The following is a 22,891-nucleotide window of genomic DNA, read 5'->3' on the forward strand; positions in this document are numbered from 1 at the left end:
CTGCACTATATTACTATTTCGTAGTTTATCTTGCTTACATAGTAGTACTGTTGTTGCAATAAAAAAAGATTGTGGCACCCAAAGTAATAAAGCATTCGTAACGCTATTCAATAAGCGCTACTAACAATCGTTCGCATTAAATCAAGGAGGGTGCGAAATAAAATCCGAGCTAATAAAAGCTAGCTTGTATAAGCGACAATGGCGCAACTAGGCGAGCACATCCGGGAAGCCGGGTCAAGGTCACGGCCCGGATCGATGCAGCTACGGTGCTACGGTGCTACGCCCGCTTACGTCCCTCTACGACCCACTCCCGGAATATCGCACTTTGCAATTTTCACTACTGCTATTTTTAGTTTAAGTTATAATTTTTATTTTGAGTTTTACATTTTGAGTAACTTATAGAAAGCTAAATATTATACAAATTCACCGGCATGACCACTGTACCCAAAATCACTTAACCTAATGCTTACTCACAATTTATAGTTGTTCATTTTATTTAAGTTTTATAACTGAAATACTTATAAGGTAAAATAAAATCTTTAATTAACATAAGACACAATATTACCTTTTGTCATACAAAAAATTCTACAAAGCCTTTTTAAGTGTAGAGTCGAGGCTAGTGGTCATGGACATGTTCAAGATGACAGCTGCTTGAGAGTTAAGAATATCACGCCCGGAATAGCTTTCAAATAACTTATAAATATAATATATTGATGTTGTATTATTTGTTTATAAATTAATCGACACATCTATTGAAAATATAAGTTCTTTTATTCATATTTTGGTTTTAATAATCTCGAAAATTAAATATATTTATCTAGGTTTGAAATGAGTCAAAGTCAAAATATTTTAACTGCAATTTATATCTTATGATATGTTGTAGATCAATCACACTTTATAATAAAATTCATATCAGATACGTAGTTTTATACATCTCACATATAAAAATAAAATAATAACCCATATATAAATAAAAAGTTAAATCTCTGAGGTTTCGAGCATTATTATGAGTATTTAAATTATAAAAAAGATATATGTAATGAACGCCCTAAGCAAAGCAATTTTAAGGCGAAATAATAAAAACCTCATTATTGTCGGGCACACAATACCGCTTTGTCCTTTATTATTTCTGTTGATACCCGGTTTTATTAAACAAAAAATAAACACCAATCTTTAGCTTAACAAATATTTTACTACGTATTACATTCTTAGCTGGTGGTTTAAGCAGACCATTATATAATAATATAAAAATACATTCTTTAATGCAGCTAATATTATAAATCTATCATCCGTATCTGTACTGTTTTAATTAACATAAGTAAAGAAAATGTAAAATACTTTTATTTATTTTTATCAATGCACCGTTTCATTACGAGATTCGTTAAAGTTTATTTATTTATTAAAGTTTACCACATCATACATAATGCTATATGTGCAGTATATATTGCAAGCTATGCTATCTAAAATATATGACAATTGTGGTTAACATAAATGTTACAAAAAAATTTAAGAATAAAAATACTAATAATTTGCTTCGTTAATTATTGTCTTTGATTAACATAACTCATTTAAATAAAACACTATTTTGACCGGATTTGAAGTTACGTATTATTATAAATTTACAACTATTTAACATAATTTTAAATTTATCCGACGTTTCGCGTGCTTTACAGCGTGCGTGGTCACGGTGACTGAAGACAAAAGATGTTGAATGTCAAGAAGTATCACAGCTGCAGAGCTTTATAATAATACATAACTTCAATCCGGTCAAAATAGTGTTTTATTCGTTAATTATTGTTAAGAAAAAAATACTAGGAAAACCGCGCATAATAAAACCAACCTAGGTTTTATTTTTAAATCGATCACTACCTACCGAATATATCCAGTTCCGTATAAGTACCTACTGTTTAATCCGTTATATTCGCGAGTATATAACGGAAGAAACAGTAGAATACGAAATGCACAATTAATCTATGGCATACAGAGATTATAATATAAATTTAGACTCGTCGACTCTTTATCTCACTCTCTCTCTACTTGACGAAGCCAGTATTCTTAACGTTTCATTACAGCGTCTTTAATACGAGTAATCCGATAAGAGATCCTGAGTCGTGTACCCTCATTACTTCATGAAATTCATTTCTGGGAAAATTCTTGAGATAACTTATCAGGATTTAAGGGTTTATATAGAATGGCTCCGTAAAGTTGTACCAATTTGTGCTCAGAAGCTCGAGACGCGAAGGAACTTATTTTGTATTCGTAAAAATGAACGTAACTGACATAAAGATTCGAATTATGATTTGAACATATATCAAACTAAAAAAAACTGCGTATATATATTTTCGCAGTTTTTTAAGGCTGTTGAATGAAATCGCATTAATTTTGATTAGGCAAAAGTAGCGTAGCATAAAGTTTTGGTTTTGTACTTTCTAAAGTGATTTAATAATAACAACTTCCTATGCCTAACAGATTGAAACCAAATTCTTCGGTGTATACATCATATGCGTTAATCACTAAGGTAGGTAAATAGCGTGGTAAATCGTAATCTGCACTGCGGCATGAAGCGTTATTTTAGTTATCTAAATCCCTAATACATTTAACGTTTTCCTGAATTTTAGACACCCGTGCTAAAAGTATCTAAAATAACAGTTAACTACGAATTCTATCATAATCCCTCTTATTAACTATTCTCTGAAGTTAGTAGGTATAAGCTGATTAAAATATAATCTGAGAATGAGTATCTAAAATTAACAATCCCTAAACCGCCCCAGCCTATTTAGTAATTCTTCCCTAATCTGTGAAGGAATACGTAAATAATTTTCTCATAAAATGCAGCCGTGCCGTAAAGTTTGTATAGTCTTTTATAGCATCATAACCTTGAGAGCGTTTAGCTACTGCGAACAACTACCCCTGTACTTGAAACGGTCATGGCCGCGCTACGACCTCCGCTCGAATGAGGAACGTCCGCTCGACGCGGCAGCTAACGCTAGAATAGCCTTCCAGCGAGGCGCGGGTGCGGGGTGGGGAGTGTTTACTCCTCCCCAGCCGTGCCAGCTGAGCGGCGGCACGCTATATTTAGGTTGCGCTGTAAATATTCGGTCCAAGTACGGAAAGCGCCTCCCTCCCCGCGGCGGTGTGGGGACAGGTAGTTCCCGACATAAGCGGGTAAAAGTTGAAAGTTCACCACCGCCTCGCACACGAGTTCGCGCTGTTACCGAAGGCTTTCTTTATTTAAATTCTATTGCAACTTGTTCTCATAGTATCCGTCGACTTTAATTCTATACGATATTTCTATTTAGTAGAAAATAAAATGTATTAGTTGCAATTGAATGAGAATTTTTATTTACATTTTCAATTAAGAGAAACGAGCACTTGGGGTTATAAAAGTATTGAAAACGAGCCAATGACGTCGGCAGTATCGTAAATATACAACCTCCTCTTTGTGGAAATTAAAAGAGATTACTTCGCCAGTGATGAGCAATTTGCGTGCTTCCTCAAATTGGGCAGGCCGTTATTTTTTGCCGCATCATCAAGCGTTCTGGATCGATACATGGGTTTCCTAAGCAAACCTACTATCAAAAGCCACTACATATCTCACTCTATATCCAACATGTTTTTTAGAAATTAAAAAAGATCTTTTGTTTTTTTTATCAATTCCAAACTATAGAATATCAATAGTAATGCTCTATTTATAATGAAACCTCCAAAATACATATTTTATTCAATCAATTCACTTCAGCTTTTGACTCACAGAAGACTTGACAGCCATTGCAGGCGCACTGATAGACGAAGCCTTCGCTAACTTCGTAACATCTTGATTTGGTAATATTTCTGAACTGCTGTCAGAAAAGTACCTTTCACCCTTCGTAAATTCATACTCCGGCTCCACTTCACCGTATTTCTCATGCTTGGGGTCGTGGAAGGAGACAATGCTCAGGACTGGTGCGGTCCCTCCGAAAGCTATGCGTTCCTTGTGACTTGTTATGGCGAGAACTGTACCAGAAGTGGGGTAGGAACAAGTAATGTATCGGTTGTGAAGATTGATCACTTCCACGCAATTGGTTCCGCTGCCGCCAATTATAGCGTATTTACCTTTTCGATTGTACTGGAAACATATTAGTTAATATAGAAGGTTCCGTTATTTTTTTTAGTACTCGTTTATTTCTAATAAATTTGTGTTTATTTTGTAGAAATAGAGATAATATATTCAAAAGGAAAGTAGTTTTGGTTTGAGTCGCCACTAAACTAAGAAATCGATGCAACACAAGAATGTCGTTTTTAATTTAAAGCTACACTAGAAGTACCTAGTTTTGTTCTATCTCGCACGTTTAGACATTTGTTTTTTTTTTAATTTTGTCATTAATTGTTAGAACTGTAGTGTATTTTGTATGTCGTCATGGTTAAAATTTAACGAGCCAAAATTAGTAGACTTAATAATAAATAAACAGAGATTTGGAAAGGTATCACTGATATTTAGGTAGGTTAGTTATTTCGTTAGATTAAGATCATAATAGGTCGCAACATAAATTACGGTTTGAATACTAACATGGCGTTTCAAAAAATCTTTAAAACCTCTCAAAAGTAAAAAAAACTAAAACGTTTTTATAAACTATAAAATTCATTATAACAAAAACGTTATCTCTTGTTCTAACTCTTTAGAAACACCTTTTGAATTTCATCAATACGAACTTAACTGTTTTGCTTGGGAATTAAATGAAAACAAAGGAGAAACCTCAAAGCCTGCCCTTAGAGGAGCATTAATATAAATGTTTATTCTGTATACATCGCTATGGTAGTATTAATACAAAGCCAACTAAATACATGCTGCCTTACTTCACCTCATAAAGCACTGTATTAGATATACATTTAATTCCTATCCAGTTATCAAAGCTAACAATAGTTAATAATTAAAAGCGTAAACAATCATCGATGACTTTAAGCCAAAATGAGCCCTTTAGTTTTTCCCACACTCATATATTTACCATTCTCGTTTCCGATAATGTCCAATAAACTAAGTGTCACTTATATTTACGAACTCTTCAATAAGTCAAGTTGGTTTTTTTGTTAATCCAGCGTCGCAACCCCACTACCCCTAACGTTATCTTAGTTATATATAATCTCCTGTTTTAAACAAGATTCAAACAGAGTGTTTCATTTCATATATATCTGAATATACCCATACATCAACCTCCACCAAACTTAACTATGAATTTGTTGCTTTTCGCACTAAATTTATGAAATCTGTTTCCAGACTAAAAATCTAACAACACGCATAATACCAATTACTCGTTCTATAATGTTTATGCACTGAAACACCAAAATAGCTAATTAATGAGAATACGAGGGTTTTTAGATGAATTCGGGTATACTGTACGTTATACTTGATTTATCTCATTTCTAACATGGATACTATTTATGAGCTGTAAAACAATTTCTACAAAAAACTTATAACATATGAGTCTTAGAGTTAATAGTCTACCTCTGAAGATCTCCAATAGCGACATGCATAGATAAATTCACCATCGACATTTGGTCTCCGGTTCTGTACTCGGATGATATTCAGCCGTTTTCTGGCCACTATATCCCAGACCGTTAACGCTTCTGTGGGTAGCCAGCTTCCAACTACGCAATGGTCCCTCTAAAATACATTAATTATAATAAAACAACGTTGGCGATTAAAACTAAGGGATCAAGTAATAAAAATATATATAATGGAACATTTACTCTATATAAATCGTATGATCTCGCCATCTAAACAAAGACTGCCAACTCAGAGGGCAAAGTTTACCGAAATTAATTTTCCAAAACAAGGTACAACTTTACGAGGAGGACCTTAATGAAAAGTATTAAAAATAAAGTACCTCAAAGAGTACAACTATGAGTATCAAAGTTATAACGGCATCAGTTGAAACCCGACCACGTACTTCACAAAGAGTTTTTAATTAAAATTGCTCTGTGTCTCAAATGTAGCGTATTTTACCCGTGATGAGTAAACAAGAACAAAAAAAACGACGTACCAGCGCTTAATCTACGAGATTATGTCAGTATGATAAAATTGTTAACATCGCTATGTCCTGTTTAAAGGCATGAGATGTTAGGTATTCATAATGTAACGCTCAGAAATCTACGAAGCATCTGTGATGTATGAATAATAAAAATATGAATTTCATATAGACTATGTTATGCCGGCGTTTCACAACATAAATAATAATAATAAAGCTAGTTTAATTCCATACTTTTACAAAATTAAATATCAAGTTATGATACACTTAGTATATGTTAGTTATTGTTATTTCCATTACTTAATGTTACAGTATGGAGCCCTTTTGGGTTAAGGATTCCTCCTAAACTCCTCCTTCCTCCATCCTTTTCCCCCAGAAACCTTAACTATGTCGTCAGCCCAGCGCTTTTGTGGTCTTCCCACGTTTCTATTTTCTGGAAGGACCCTCCAACGGGTGGCTTCGGCGGTCTATTTATTATGAGTAAACCTTGCAATATGCCCTGCCCATTTCCATTTCAGCAATAAGGCGTGGGTTAGCGCATCGGTGATCTTAGTTTTCGCCTTAATGTGGTCACTTTCACAACATAAGTAGTATTTATTTAACAGGATATTTTAAAAAAAATGCAATTTTCATGAAACAATTTCATCTGACACTGCTAGACAACAACCCGAGAAATATTAACAGGACCGATAAAAAAGGTTACATAGGTCGCGCTATATTTAAAACTCCCACGAAATGAAGCCTAATAAGATCGTTATCATTAAATTTCAAAAATATTAACAATTTTAATTTATTAAATTAAATGTCATTATAATGCATAATAATCCGATAAAATTGTTCATTTTCATTGAGAAAATTTTGCAACAGTAAATTATATTTTTCAAATCCGAGAAATAACTAGTTATTTTACTTAATAGGCTCACAATAACCATGTAAATTTAGTTTCCTTATTTAATATTACTTACATGAGTCAACAATCAGAAGAACATTACATATTTTAAATTGTTTGATTTTAAAACAAGACTTTTGTTTTAAGATTAAGAATTGACACGAATTGGAGTTTAGTAAACAATATTTTGTTGATGCGGCTCCGCATTGGGAAAAATATTTTAGGTCGCCTAGTTAAAAGATCCTATCATAATTCCAGCCTCACGCCATTCAATGTGTCGAAAAGTGTATAAATTTTCGTCTGACATGAATACAGAACTGGCAAATTCATAACACGATCCATTTATCACCCGTTTTCATGTACCACGCAAAATTTCATATTTTTCGATTAATCTCAAAACTTTCGACACGTAAACGCTATTAGGATAGGCCTATGACGCGACAAATTCACCTTTGCCCTACTTTTTTTATTATTTCTAAAAATCCATATTCACTTCAAATCTCACTCAAATGAATAAAAGCACTTGTATACTAGTGACAAAAATCGCCTTAGGTACTATAAATGTATGTATGTACTATACTAAGACTATGAATACATATACAATCATTTTAGCAATGTTCATTTGTTTCGTTATTGGCTTTTTATGGACAAAATTATTTTTTTTCTTGTTTTACGCACAACGAACCAAATGAGCGCCTAAGTGCGCAAACTTGAATACATAATTTTTTTGTTGAAAACCGATGGAAGTATAATAATATATGATATTAAAATTTAAACCAATGCCCGTTGATTAGTATTTAAAGCGCATGGCGTTTAACCCAGATTTGTGGCTTAAGCACCAAGCGCTTTAACTTCAACATATTATTTTCACGATCGACACAAAAGCCTAATTACTTAAGGGTCTTAAATGCAAATGTGATTGTTGAAGTTATCTCACAGAAATCCTCATATAGTAATTGTTTTAGCGATCCTAGTCCGTTATATTCTACGTAATAGACAGCTAAAGATTAATTAAATCGATTAATGAGTCTAGACAACTAGAAATGTTCAACTTTTCTGTATATTTAAAGGTCGGCCTGTTAGAATTATAAACCCAAGAATAATAGACCCTCACGAATTCTCAAATAACAATTTCTAACTCTTCACTACACTTTCAAAGATGACCTAGAAAAGTTCTAGACTTTTAAGAAAAAATATTTTGCGAGAGAGAATTTCATTATTAATACGTTGTATTTTGCACGTGTGCATTTGATAATTATAACTTAATAGGGGGTATACGCACAGGCAAACTCGTTACACACTGAACTGTTACGCTCTTTTCTTACAGGTTCTTAAGTCGAAGTGGTTGGACATATTATGCGCACGTTTTAATACTAGACAATTTTCAAACATAAAGTTAAATAAAATATATGAATATACTGATGTTTTAGTAAAATAGTGTATGCAAGTAATGTAAATACCAGTTACTCTCGACACACCGTGCACCGTTAGGAAACACTTTGCCCAAAAATCGACTCGTCTATAAAGAAATTTTTTACCCCTTATAGCCCCAAGGGTCTACATAAACTAAGATTGTATAATTTAGTATCAGTTTCATATTGGTTTGGTGGTTGCTTCTAGAAATTATAATTATTAATATGACTTACATTTATATCAATGCTATCGCTGCAGACGTCGACTCCTTCGAAGGTAGCGACACAACCGACGGGGCATCTCGTGTCCCACACCTTGAATTAAGGCTTTAATTGATTGATTGCTTTCATAACAACAAAATTAACTGTACGTGTAAACCTATCGAAAAAGTTAATTGTGTAAATTATCTAGGAGTAAAAATAGATACGTCTTTTTCTTGGGATTCCCATATAGAATTTTTGTGTAGAAAACTAAGAATTTTATTAGAAAAGTTTTACCATTTACGTACTAAAGTCTCATTGCCCATATTAAAATGTTTATATTTTGCACTTGTGGTTTCCATAATAGGTTACGCTCTTGACTGCTATGGGTTAACATTTAAAACATACATTGATAAAGTAGAATCATTACAAATAAGATTTTTAAAATTACTAGTAAATAAAAAGACAAGGAATCAATGTAAAGGAGATTATTATAAACTATTCAAAATATGTAAAATTTTACCGGCTAGCCTGAAACATAGATTCCTTGTACTTGTAAATAACCATGGTAAGCAGGATCGTTTTACTAGTTTGGTGCATCATATAACTGACACAAGGTCAATGTCCAAAGGTAAATTTGAAATACCCATGGTACAAAATTACTATGGAGATAGAACGTTGAAGAAGCGGATTCCATACTTGCTCAATAGTTTACCCGAGGACATAAGACGTGAGACTTCATTGGATAAATTTAGAGGTTTATTAAAAAACCATTTGTTAAATATGCTGTAACCTATAAGTAAATTAAGTGTATTAGTATTAGTTGTAGTAGTAGCAGTGTTAGTAATTTAGTGATTTAGAAGTTATGTTTATTTAAGGCGAGTCACCTGCAGTCAAACTGCGTAAGCAGTTTTGCGGGGCATGGTTTGATTTAAGGTGTAACTTTTTTGTGAATAAATATATTTAAAAAATAAAAAATTAAATGTATGCGACAAGATATTCACAATAATTGTTTCACGTGCCTCGTACAAACACGATCTGCGTAATTCGCCAATGCATCGGGTTTTCGCTAACTACAGTACAATTTATGAAGATGTAGACATTTTCCACCTTACCAAAGGAAAGGAAATATTTTAAGAAGCGGGAAGACTTTGACTTTATTTAGCAGTAGTTACAATTTTTTTTTAAATATTAAGTTGTCATTATGTCATGTTTAGTTTCAGTTCATTTTTTTTTATTTTTTAATGTGCTTAATTGACTCCTGTCTTCTGTTCCGTATGTTTTGTTTAACAACGGAAAAAAGTTACCAACGTACGAAACCAGGCTGGCACACTTTAAGATGTTGTCATTGGAGAATCGCAGAAAATTAATTCATATATCGTTTGCAGCTAAGATATTTAATAATAATCAGATTGATTGCCCGGACCTTCTATCTAAATTTAAGTTTCGTGTACCCTCTCGATACCCCAGGCATCCCATTATTCCATTTGTCCCTCCTTTCCGAAGAACGCGTTTTGGTCAAAGCTCACCGATGTCCAGATTAAGCATTCTGATAAACGAGCTAGGTCTGGATATCCGTAGTTGCTCACACTTTAATATAGATTTTTGTATAGTTTTTTGATTAGTAATTGTTTTTTATTTATGTTTGTTTTGTTTAATAATTATTTTGATTAATATTTGTATGTTCTCTACATGTGTCATGTTTCCCTTTAAGTGCTTGTCACATTAAAAATTTGTATTTTGTGGTTGTTTTACCAATGTATCAGTGTGCCGAGCGTTGGCAAGCTTTTATCAATTAAAAAAATGTAATCTTTTGTGGCTTTGTATATTTTCTAAGTGTTTTCTTTTATAATATGTATATCCGAAGCAGATTACTAATAAATATGTAAATGTATAAATAATCATTATGATTAGCACAATACACCTCGTGTTGGAAATTAAACTATACATTATTATATAGTTTAATTTCCAACACGATACGATACGATACGAATATTAAACACATCTTATTTTACATATCTTAAGTAATTCATATGACTTTACGTCTTACACATTATCACATATCTTATTATAGAGGAAAAATACTTTTCTCATGGTTGAGAACATATTTAATTTCGATGGAATCCTGTGATGGTAATTATATAAATGAATTACCTACGAGATAATTAACTAAAATATTTAAAGTAAACGAATTGATAAAAAAAAGTTATTACATCTATGAAGTCTCTCTAAGAATAAAAAGAATGTCTCAGTTTGACACAATTTAAGATATTATAAAGATGTAGTTTCAAGCTGAGTTTATTTATAAGAATTAATCTTTAAATTACTTTAACGATTTTGAACAAAAAATCACGCGCACTTTTAAATAACAAAATAGGTAAGTGACTAAACAAATAATAGACCTATGTAAATATACTAAATACAAATAAAGAAAATAATAACGTCAATTTAAATGTATTTTAACTAAAGAATTTATACCTAAACAATATTTATACATCACAGGGATTCAAATGAACATGTTTTATTTTATTCACAAAGCCCGTCAAAAACGACATTCCACCGACTCATATTCATTTAAAAATGCACCGTGGCTGTTAGGGTGTTTTAGACACGCATATTATTTATTTTCGAAAATTATTTTCAGTAAAAATATAGAAATCGGAACCTAAATGTAACTAAATCCGTTAAAAGCAAAAGTTTTCTTTAATAATTTAACACCTTTGAGCAATGAATGGAACAAATCGAATTTGACGTCATTCAAACACGGGTTTAAAAAAAAAATTCACAGTAGAATTTATCTAATGTTATTATGTTACTTCAATCATTTAAAAGTATTATTAATATTTAAGTTAATTAAAATATAATATTAATAGTTGCAAGTCAATTAATTGCTGTTGTACGATATAAGTGTAGGCTAAGTTTGGCCATTGAGCTGTTAATAAATAAATAAATAAATATGAATCAAATAATAACATAAAACATTTTTAACGTATGCCATATAGAAAATGAAAGATAAACATTAATTTTTGAGTGAATTCTGTCTGTAACCAGCTTTAAAATAAACAATGAACACGATTCTTTGTGACGCGCGCTAAGCCCTCAAAAGGAGAACTTAGTAAATAATTAAATAACTCGCTGAAATATTTTAATCTCGACAGAGACCAGCGGTGGTTCGCCATATTTCATTTACAACTTGTTTACAAGGGTTTAAGTCAACATACATATCACATATACGTTTAGGTTTCATTAAGCAAAGCTTCGCGGAATGTTTTTATACTGTCTTGTGATTCAATGAGACAATATATCATTTTTAACTTTTATAACGTATAACGTAACCTGTAAATCGTTACGTTATACGTGGCTTGGCGATTTTGTTTAATAAATATTATTCGTTTTCTTACCCTTAAAGTGTTGTCCCAAGCTGCACTAGCGAATACCCGCGGTCTTTCGTCATGACAACGTAAGGCGCATACCTGTCCCGCGTGCATACGCTGCAACTTTTTGGGAATAAATTGAAGTCGAAGCTTATGCACTTTGTACGTTGTTTCCACCTGAAAAGTTTAGAAATTCTGACTTTAGTTTATGGCTGTCTCTTCGCTTTGCTTCTTCATTCGTGAGCTAAAATCATAGTAGGTATGATTAATTTTTAACAGTTCAAGATCCAAGCGAGTAATAAATGTAGGATATTGTTTCGAGTGTTTCCTACCTTTTGACGTGACTTGACGGGCCTTGGCCAGTGACCCACTTCCCGTGTTAAGGACTTTACGAATATCTCGTAAACCAATCTGTATTGGCAATAAAATGGGATTAGGTTGACGGTTTACGGCAACACTTTATCGTAAGCTTCGTGTACCAAATGGTATCGGACGTGGAGGGTCATCGTAAAAAAGGGGACACAAAATTATAAAACAAATACGCGTCGCGGTTTGATTAAAAACAGCAATAAAGACTTGGGAATGTTTATGACAAACGTAAAATTTTGATCAGTACGAATGTGCTTGTATTTGAGGAATATTGTTAAAACCGAATCAGTCGTTATATTTTATAAATATTCTGTTATTCAGTGACAAGCCTCGGTGATTCAATAGTCTTACATACTTGATAGTATCGGACAAATTGAGAAATATATCGAAACCCCAACGCGATATTACTAACCTTACCAATCATACGATCGTCTATCAGCATCTATTAGGTCTCGCTATACATGAACCCTTACCATTCTGCTTATTAAGTTTTAATGAGGATTTGAGTAATTAAACAAATCAGCACAACTCCATAACAAAAAGTTACAAAATTTAAATAGCTTTTGTTACATAAAAGCTACGTTAAACACATTATAAATATGCTAATTGAGCACAGGAAAAATGAAAGCTCTCAGCCACAATAAAACTCGCGCGTTTCTAGTTCTATTGTTCAAACAATTGCCAGGATTAAAGCGAGAATTACGTTTTATGCAAACAATTTGCAAGCGTCACGAGCCACTTTATGAAATGTACAAACCATAAACCTTTAATGGTCCAAAAGAAGACCATTTACGGTGCGATTAACTTATTTTAACAACAAAATTAACAATCTACAACGGAAACAGATTAAAACTGTAGCATCTATCGCCTACCTGCTATTACGAACATTAATAAATCAGTCTGTCTTCCGAGCCCGCCTTTTATTGACGTATCATTTGGCGACGAGGTTTAACGATTAAAAAAGTATAAAATGTCGATTGGGAAAATTGAATCATTTAATTTGGGTTCCAAGCAATGGCCAGCGTATATTCGGCGTGTAAAACAATTTATAAAATTAAATAACATTAGCGAAGAATTAAAAGTTAGTATGCTGGTGACCGTGGTCGGAGAAGAAACATATATGCTCATGTGTGATCTTTGTGCACCAGGATTTCCTGAGGATTCGACATTTGATGAGTTAGTCAAATTAGTAACAGAACATTTAGAACCTCAGAGGTCCGAAATCGCGGAACGGCACGTGTTTCGTTTGCGACGGCAAAAAAATGGGGAGTCTTTAACCGACTACTTGCAGGCCCTTAAACACTTGGCCTCTTCATGTAATTTCGGCAAGTGTTCATCTTGCTCAACGTTGGAAGAAAATCTTCGGGATCAATTTGTATCGGGTCTGGCGAATGATGCTATGCGATCTCGAATTTTTGCCGAGAAAAAGATACAGTATAAAGAGGCTGTGGAACTGGCACTGGCATTGGAGGCGGCTGAACGGCACGCAGAGGTCAGTGGATCCACACGGGCATCGGTGAATGAGGCATCAGGAACAACAGGCGGTCAGGTGAGCGAGGGCTTGCATTACGCGCGTGGCGGTGGCCGTGTGGGCAGCCAACAGCCGCGCACGACCTACATACCGAGCGCCAAGGGCGCTGGTGTTGCTGTGCGTTCAGCAGGTGGAAGCGCGGGGACTTCAGGTTCTGGTGTTTCATGCTGGCGCTGTGGCAAGGCGCACACAGCGGATAAGTGTCGTTTTAAGCAATACAATTGTGATGAGTGTGGCCGACGGGGTCATTTAAAAGTGATGTGCAAACAAGTGCGTGGTAGTGATAGTCGACAGAACTTTGTGTCGGACGAATCTGATGTTGAGTTATTTAATTTGAAGTTGAGCAGTCAGGGTAACGAACCTTATTTTATAAAGGTTTTTATAGACAGTAATTTAATTCGATGCGAAGTAGACACGGGAAGTCGTATATCAGCAATAAGTGAAGAAATGTATAATAGATTTTTTTGTCATAAAGTAATTATAAGGGATGGCATAATCTTACGTTCTTATTCAGGTACTCAGATCGAGTCTTTGGGTTACATTGAGGTAAATGTACGTTTGGGCGACGTGGAAGTTAAATCATTACGTTTATATATTATAAAAGAAGGTGCTAGACCTTTAATAGGACGAGAATGGTTACGTGCGTTGAATATTAAAGAAATTTATCTTAATGAAATAGCGGAAGATTCTTTTGTGCATAGATTAAGCAAGGAATTTCCAGAAGTTTTTTGTAATAAGTTGGGCACATGTAAGAAAACTATTCAATTACAACTTTGCGATAACGAACCGGTTTATGTGCGAGCGAGACCGGTGCCACTAGCACTTCGCGCGCGAGTTGAGAACGAGCTAGCGCGTCTTGAGGCAGACGGATCCATTTATCGGGTGGAGTACTCTGATTTTGGGACCCCAATCGTACCAGTAGTTAAAAAAAATGGGGAGATACGTATTTGTGGGGACTATAAAATTACTGTGAATCCCAAATTAAAAAGAGATTTTTATCCATTACCACGAATTGATGAATTATTTGCTAATTTAAGAGGGGGGGAGCAGTTTACGAAAATAGATTTAACGCACGCGTACGAGCAGTGTCTTTTATCTGAGGAATCACAGCCGGTCACGGCCATTACTACCCATATGGGTACTTTTGCTTATCGTCGTACTCCTTATGGTTTATCATGTATACCGGAAAAATTTCAAAAATTAATGGAAGAAACGTTGCGTGGAGTGAGCGGCTGTGTCGTTTTTTTAGACGATATTTGTGTGACAGGCTCGAATAGAACTGAACACATAACTAATCTTAAGGCTGTACTCGAACGTTTGCGTAGTATGGGGCTAACTGTCAAATTATCTAAATGTAAATTTTTGCAAGATAGTGTTAAGTATCTTGGTTTTATTATAAATAAAGAGGGTTTGCAACCAGATCCTGATAAGTTACAAGCTATTAATAATGCACCCACGCCAAGTAATGTAACTCAATTAAAAAGTTTTTTAGGCATGTTAAATTATTATGGAAAATTTATTGTTAATTTAAGTACTCTTTTGCAACCGTTACATAATTTATTAAAAAAAAATTCTTTTTGGGACTGGAATTCGAAATGTGAGGAGGCGTTTGTAAAGGCAAAGCGATCACTCTTGAGTAAACGGGTTTTAGCGCACTATGAGGAAGGTCGAGAGTTAGTTTTGTCAGTGGATAGCAGCGCTTATGGGCTGGGTGCTGTGTTAGCGCACCGCTATCCGGGCGGGGTCGAGCGGCCCGTAAGCTGTGTTTCTCGCACGCTTAATGCGGCGGAACGCAGTTACAGTCAATTAGACAAGGAAGCGCTCGCTATTGTCTTTGGTGTTTTTAAACATCATCAATATTTGTTTGGAAGACGTTTTACATTGCGTACGGATCATCAACCGTTGACATATATTTTTGGCAGTAAGGGAGGTATTCCTCTGACTGCAGCAAGTCGGTTACAGAGATGGGCAGCACGTTTGGCTGCATATGATTTTACGATAGAATTTGTACGATCGGTAGATAACGGTCCAGCCGATGCTTTGTCGCGTTTGCCGCTTCCTCAAGAGGGTCGATTTGCAGATTCAGTAGATTATCTTAATTTGGTTGCGGACTCTTCACCTATTTCTTATAAAGATATTGCCAGGGAAACTGAACGAGATAATTTTTTGTGTAAAATCAAACGGTATATTTTTTTTGGTTGGCCAAGCGATCCGAGTTGTGAAGGTGAAAAACCATATTTTGCTAGAAAACATGATTTTGCTGTTGAACAAGGTTGTATAATTTATAAATATAGAATTGTGGTTCCAACGAATTTACAAAAAAATATTTTGGATGAAATTCATGAGGGTCATTTGGGAATAAATAAAATGAAAAGTTTAGCTAGGAGCTATGTGTATTGGGCGACTTTAGATTGCGATATTGAGACTCTTTGTAGGAACTGTGGGGCGTGTCGGTCCGTGTTGGATGCGCCACCTCGAGCCCAAATTCACCCATGGGAGTTTCCTTTGCACCCGTGGCATCGTTTGCATGCTGACTTTGCGGAATATGGGGGTAGGCGGTATCTTATTGTTGTTGATGCAAACACGAAATGGATTGAAGTATTTTCAATGACTAATACCAGCGCGTCTTTTACAATTAGGGTTTTTAGAAATATTTTTGCAAGATTTGGTTTACCATCACAGCTCGTGACTGATAATGGTCCACCATTTTGTTCTTTTGAATTTGAGTCTTATTGTGTAAGTAATTGCATTAAACATACTACTTCGGCTCCTTATCGACCTCAGGGCAATGGAGCAGCGGAAAATGTAGTCAAAACCGTTAAAAAAACAATTAAAAGGGCAGTTTTTGAAGGCGAAAATATTGACGCAGCTCTCGATAAATTTCTTTTTAAATATCGCAACTGTGAGCATGCCACAACTGGCATTTCACCGGCCGTGGCGTTGCTAGGGCGTCGTTTACGTAGCCGTTTAGACGCAATACGACCGGACGTGGCCGCCACTGTTCGGGAAAAGCAAGAGCGGCAACTCGCGAAAATACCGCGTGCTCAGCGAGAGTTTGAAATTGGAGAAACAGTACTTGCAAGAGATTATAGGCAAGGAGGGGAGAAATGGGCTTCAGGAAAGGTGTGTAAAAGGACGGGCCCGGTTTCTTATAAAGTTGATTTGGGCAACGGTATTGAGTGGCGTAGACATGCAGACCAAATTATTTCAAATAAAAACAGATTTTCAATGTCACGCACGAATACAGCGGTTGTCTCAGAGCAGGAGGGTAATGATGGGCTAGGGTCTGAGATGGTGGAGGTTACAACTGAAGAGAGTGATCCTAATAAAACTATCAACAAATCTGATGATCAAGCGTCTCAGGTGGAGCCTCAGTCAACACAGACCCTGTCCGAGTCACCGAGTTGCTCTCAGGAACTATCGGCTCGAGCATTGCGTGCTTTAAAGCGAGCTAAAAATAATAGTTGATAAGTTAAGTAAGTTTGTCATGATTAAAGATTTTATTTTGGTTTAGTTTATTAAGTACTAGGTTATGTAAATTTTGTAATATTTCTTGTATTCCTATTGTAGTGGTTTAAAATGTATTTCGTGGTTTGTAGGGGAAAGATGTAGCATCTATCGCCTACCTGCTATTACGAACATTAATAAATCAGTCTGTCTTCCGAGCCCGCCTTTTATTGACGTATCAAAAACGAATATATTCCTCTTCCTCTCAAACTTGTACTGAACAAACACGTGCCTACTTTTTTCCCCAACGATTCCAAAACAAAGCGCTCAGGGGAATAGTCAGTGATCCCTGATACATTTGCAATGACGACCTCCATCGGGACCTTGATGTAGAGGACGTCGCCACAATAATAAAAAGACTGCTGGAGCCCACGAACATAGGCTCCACCGTCACGTGAATGTCGAGGCAATTCAAAATCTTGTCACCAAAGTCATAGTGAGAAGATTGAAAAGGACAAAACCATTTGAATTAGTGTGAGCGCACGTTAATCTTAAGTGTTAAACAGTGGTAAGTGGAAAACGTAGTACACAAGAACAGAGAGTCTTCCCCTTAAGAGAGACTATAAGTGTAATTGGACACTTATGGTAAATATCCTTTTAGTTAATTAGGCTAGACTTAAATAACTTATTAGTCTGAAGTCAGGCTAGAATGTTCCATGATATCTCAGTAAAAATATGTATTTAAAAAATCTTTTCTTGTTAAAATAAATGCATAGCACATCGTTCTCAATAAAGAATTTATAGGGGTTTAGAGTATTTATTTTAATTAAACGTTTAATACTATTATTTAAATGAGATAACTAGAAAACAGTCCTGTTCTAGGTAATAACAATAAATTCACCACCTGACTAGCTTTATGTGCTGTTCTATTGTTTGTGAGAGTTATAAAATTGTGAATGAAAATAAATTTCACTTACCTTTGTAGCTACAAATGTTCGTGTCGGCTGCGAGACATTCTCTACATTCTCTACAGACCTTTGTCAAGATGAAATAGGATGTGCATGGTAATATAAAAACTTTAAAAAATAAATCAGATTTCTATATCTGTTTCATGATCATTTGTCAATCTAATAGGCAAGTAGGTGATCAGCCCCCTGTGTCTATCACACGCCGTCGACTTTTTGGCGAGCCGGTCTCCTCACGATGTTTTCCTTCAACGATATAGAAATAAAGTCCATTGGGGCACGGCCAGGGATCGAACCTACGACCTCTGGGATGAGGTCGCACGCTTAAGCCATCATTGCTCATAAAAAAATTCACGCGGCTTTTTCAGTTACTACGAAATCAAAAGGAAAATAAAGTCGATTCTCAACCATCTAGATAATCAGACGATACTAAAACTTAACGTACCTCTTGAGTCTCGATGTCGTACACTTTTATTGATGAATCAGCGTAACCGACAATGAATTTCGCCTCGTCAGCACTGAGACCGAGCGACAGCGCTGCCGATCGATCTATAATAATCATTTTTAGACAAATTTTCCTCCATACACAAAATATTATCAGTTTCTTTAATTTTAGCAAAAAAGGGGTTATTTAAAATGGCGTGAACTACGAATTCAGCATAGGAGAAAAAGATCGGTCTTGTGTTTAAAAAATTGTAGTAATACTAATGAAATTATATATAACGTGTATATTATATATATTTATAGCATAAATATAACCACACGATCAGGCATATTTGTGGCCGAAACGCTAAGCAGCAGGTGTCTAATCTCCCTTTTCCTAAAAATGGACTTTATTTACTTAAACTAGGTCTTGTGCGCTTGGCGTGCCCAGGCCACGACTGCTCCGAAAACAACCTCATTATATATTTTATGGGTGAGTCGGAGCCAGCGTCCCCGCTTGTGCTATTCATCTTACTGACATATTTAACAATTCTGTGGCGGGATTTTTCCAGCTGCGATCTGTCCTCGAGCAACATGTCGGATAGTCCATCCCGGGATACCCACGTGCCAGTCTCAAGCTCCAGATTACACCTGGCTCTTTCGACAGTCGGAGTCACCAAGTAAACGAACCACCGTTCGGTCGGTGCTTTCGTCACAGTCGCACGCCGGGCTTGTCCTCAGTTTGAATCTTTGTAAATAGTGTCTAAAGGGACCGTGGCCAGTCAGGATCGCATGCGGGATGCGAAGCATCTTAGAAACCATTTTTGTGACTCAGGCTGTTTCGCCCTCCACGTAGCGCTCGTCCCAGATGTGTACCGTCTCGAGTCTGATTAGTCGTCGTAAGTAGGAAAGCGGATACGCGTCGTAGCCTATTCGCGTACCCCGATGGCATCCCTCGGGATCCGCCATTTTGTTTCTCCATGTGCCAACCTGTGCCTTCACCCAGAAGAGTTCGATTTTAAAAGCATGTGGAGCAAGATGTAATGGTTGCAGGTGATTAAGAAAAACCTGTCCGGTTTAAAAAACTGACGGAGAGTTTGTTGCCAGTTCTCGTCCATTCTATGCCCTAGATTTAATAACTGGCAGTAAATGTAAATTTAGAACCATAATTTTTTTACAAACATTCATAAGTGTACATTAATAATAATGTAGCGGGAGGGCTTTTAGAAAAAAAAACGTTTACAACACGGAAAAATCTTTCTTGCTTTTCAAAAGGAAAGTAACCGAAGGTTTTTCCGAAACGGAATAGAGGCTCGTTGTGAGTGTAAAATAAAAGACGCTTTACGTTTGATTGTGAATACACAACACTCAACAGCATCTCTCGTAGGTACACGCGTAGACGTTACGTATGTACGTTATATACGTGTACATATGTACGTGACGCATATTATTCGTCAGTCGTCTTTCCCTTTCACCAATCATTGTTTCAAATTGTCACCCCGTCCGGCAGTTTATAAACCCAATTTATATTTATTCTACTTGCTCAAGCTTATTCAGTAAATCTTCCATATAGCTCGTTTCACTCAACTTCGAGCCGCATTGTAATAAGATATTAAAAAATGTTAAGTAGAATCGATTCACAGTATCTTGACCATGACCGACTATCATACAGATTGGCCACTCGTGATGTAGCACTCTATGTCATAATAAAAGCAGACAAAAATAATTTGGCTGGAAAATCTCTGTCAGCGATTTACAATCAAAGGCAGACGCCATCACCATATAGTACCACTTATTTATTTTTTATTTATTCATTTATTATTTTTTTATTTAGGAAACAAAACAATAAAAAAAGCTAGTAGCTATAATAAAGAAGAAAGATACAAGGATTAGGACATTAACAGTTGTTTTAAATATTTTTAAATGAAGCAGTAGAGGAGTGCGAAAAAGGGTCGATGTTAGTGGCAGAATCCAAAGTAGAACAGATCCTGTGAAGAGGATTACAATGTAGTACTATATTGTAATAAATTGTTTTTTATTATTTTATTGTTAAAACGTTTGTGGAATATGGTGTGGAAAGTTAGAAGCTTTATAATCAATTAACGCTATTAAATGACTCCCATACGTGTAATAAAAGGTGCGGCAGCTGAGGAGATTCCCGGTGCGCCATAGTATTGAGTGTTGAGGTACTCCAGTGCTGGGTCAGCCCGTATACAATACTGCGGTGGGTCCTCCGTAGATGCAACTAACTGGAATGATCAATATCAGTGTAAATTGTAAACTCCCTTGATAACTTGAAACACTTAATACTTTCATCGTATCTTTATAGTTTTTACCCTTTTTAAGCCTACTGAAAATATGTAAAAAAAAATACTAGGTGACACGAACGCAACAAACTGAAGTAATCTTCTAAAGCAGGTTGATAACAAATAAAGTTCAAGCGGATACTGCGATTTATTCACGCTGGAATTTAATAATAGGAAAAGAAACCAAACAAACGCCGCCTTCCAAGCCTAGAACGTATTTATATTACACAAGAGTGACTAAAACAAAGATCTAGGCATTTTTAAATAAGTAGACAAAATAAAATAGCATTAAAGCTACTGCTCACGTTGGGTATATCAATCCTGTATACAGCGCCATCCGTGCACGCCGCGTAGCAAACACGTTCTTCGAAGCGGCTGTATTCAAGAGCGTAAATTGGTTTCGGCGGAAACTGGATGTTTCGAAGTGTACAAAGAACCACGCCAGTGCTGCCATGTCGCATCTTAATCGAAAAGTTGTTTACAATACAATATAATACAATAGTAGGTTATAAAAACGATTTTTTTTAAATATAGAGAAATAACTCTTTTCAGAGTTATATATTCGTCTGTCACTCGTCAAGCTTAATTTTTTCTTAAACCTAATTATATTTTGTTTGAAAATAACAATCTTCAAAAATCTAATTTATTTATTTTATCAATTTACTTAATGTTTAAAGAACTTTATTTCTCATTACAAAAAAAGTATTTTTATTTACATCAGAAACTTAATATAATACGAACGAGATACACGTCGCCATCAGCCGTCCTAATTTTAGTCTACTAAGGTCATTCTGATTAAACGAGCTAATATTACGAATTTTAGACGGTAATTGATTAAATAATGTATTTCAAAATAACGGTACTAACTGTTTCGGAAGCATTGTGTACCTGTATAGCTCCCGAAGCGTGGCCTACGATAATATAATATCCATTACAAGAGAATGTTAAAGATGTGATCGGTCCCATTTCGCTTCCAAACCATCGATTGTATAAAATCTCATTTGGAGTGTTTCTAATAAACTTCTCGTGATTTTCTTTTACCCACGAGACATTTTGACGCGCTATAATACGTCTATAGAACATGGGATACCATAATACAGGATTTTTCTCATTTTCGTAATAATTTTCAATGTTTTCACCATAATCACGAATTATGTCTTTGTGGTCCGTCATTTTAATAAAGTCATGGCCACGTAGTTTCTACTACAAAACTTTTGATTAGAACATTTTATATTGTTAAACTGAAGAACATTGCCTAATGAGTCATGCCTACTCATTAATTATTATAATTAAAATCTTCAGTATTAATACAAAATATAAATTTACAAAGAGATCTACCTGAACTAGTCCCGTCGAATGTCCAACAAGAAGAAAATCTCCATCTTGTGTGTAGATCATGGAAGTTATAAATCCAAACTCCGAAAGATAATTAATGTTCCGGAGCCACTCATTCGGGGAGTCTTTAAAAAATCGATCGAAATTTTCTTCGACCCAAGGTAATTCCTCTGACTTTACTTTTCTTTCGACAAAAGAAGGAAACTGTGACCGGCAACCTTCCAGTTCATTTGCGAGTTGGCGTTTAATTCGGTATCCATATTCTTTAACAAAAACTTCAATGTCAGACTCACTTTCAGATAAGTTAAAACGACTGTACCTCGATATATTAAAAAGACTTGAAGCCATCACACTTTCAGAATAAAGAATGAAAGTAGGCCTAAATGTCTTCAAGTTTTGGTTGGGATCACAGACAACTAGAGCAATGTTTTTGCAAGCAGCAAATGAAGATAATATTTTAAAAAAAAAACTTTTTTTAAATACATATTAAGTGTGGGAACCGGTGGCCCGTGGCCCCGTTTTTATCCCAACTTAGCCTTTAATTACTATAATTGCATCTTTACCTAAATTTACCGTTTGGATTTATCTAATCTTCTTCCTGTTTTGTTCTTCATAAATATAATTTTTTTTAAGGACT

General features: G+C 35.2%; 1 protein-coding gene across 2 annotated transcripts; it reads right to left on the reverse strand.

Moving 5' to 3' along the window:
- Positions 1 to 3,669: 3,669 nt before the first annotated feature.
- Positions 3,670 to 22,690, reverse strand: LOC125053229. 2 transcript variants are annotated; one of them, XM_047654475.1, is made up of 8 exons: positions 22,258 to 22,690; positions 21,225 to 21,380; positions 20,739 to 20,862; positions 18,636 to 18,739; positions 11,906 to 12,055; positions 8,538 to 8,618; positions 5,480 to 5,638; positions 3,670 to 4,105 (listed from the first exon to the last, which is right to left on the reverse strand). In XM_047654475.1, exons 1-8 carry the CDS (start codon positions 22,600 to 22,602, stop codon positions 3,731 to 3,733), a joined length of 1,494 nt encoding a protein of 497 aa, XP_047510431.1. In that variant the 5' UTR covers positions 22,603 to 22,690; the 3' UTR covers positions 3,670 to 3,730. The 2 variants fall into 2 exon arrangements, with proteins under 2 accessions (XP_047510431.1, XP_047510432.1); XM_047654476.1 differs by lacking the exon at positions 22,258 to 22,690 and adding an exon at positions 21,808 to 22,107.
- Between the last annotated feature and the right edge of the window lie 201 nt (positions 22,691 to 22,891).

This window comes from Pieris napi, chromosome 10, assembly GCF_905475465.1.
Source record: "Pieris napi chromosome 10, ilPieNapi1.2, whole genome shotgun sequence".
Taxonomy (NCBI): Eukaryota; Metazoa; Arthropoda; class Insecta; order Lepidoptera; family Pieridae; genus Pieris; species Pieris napi.

Coding starts and splice junctions, on each gene's coding strand:
- LOC125053229 (XM_047654475.1), bottom strand. CDS start 22,602: ATGGCTTCAAGTCTTTTTAATATATCGAGGTACAGTCGTTTTAACTTA. Junction 18,740..20,738: donor TGCCGCACCTTTTATTACAC/GTATGGGAGTCA, acceptor TGATTATTATAG/ATCGATCGGCAGCGCTGTCG. Junction 4,106..5,479: donor GCTATTGGAGATCTTCAGAG/GTAGACTATTAA, acceptor ATATGTTTCCAG/TACAATCGAAAAGGTAAATA.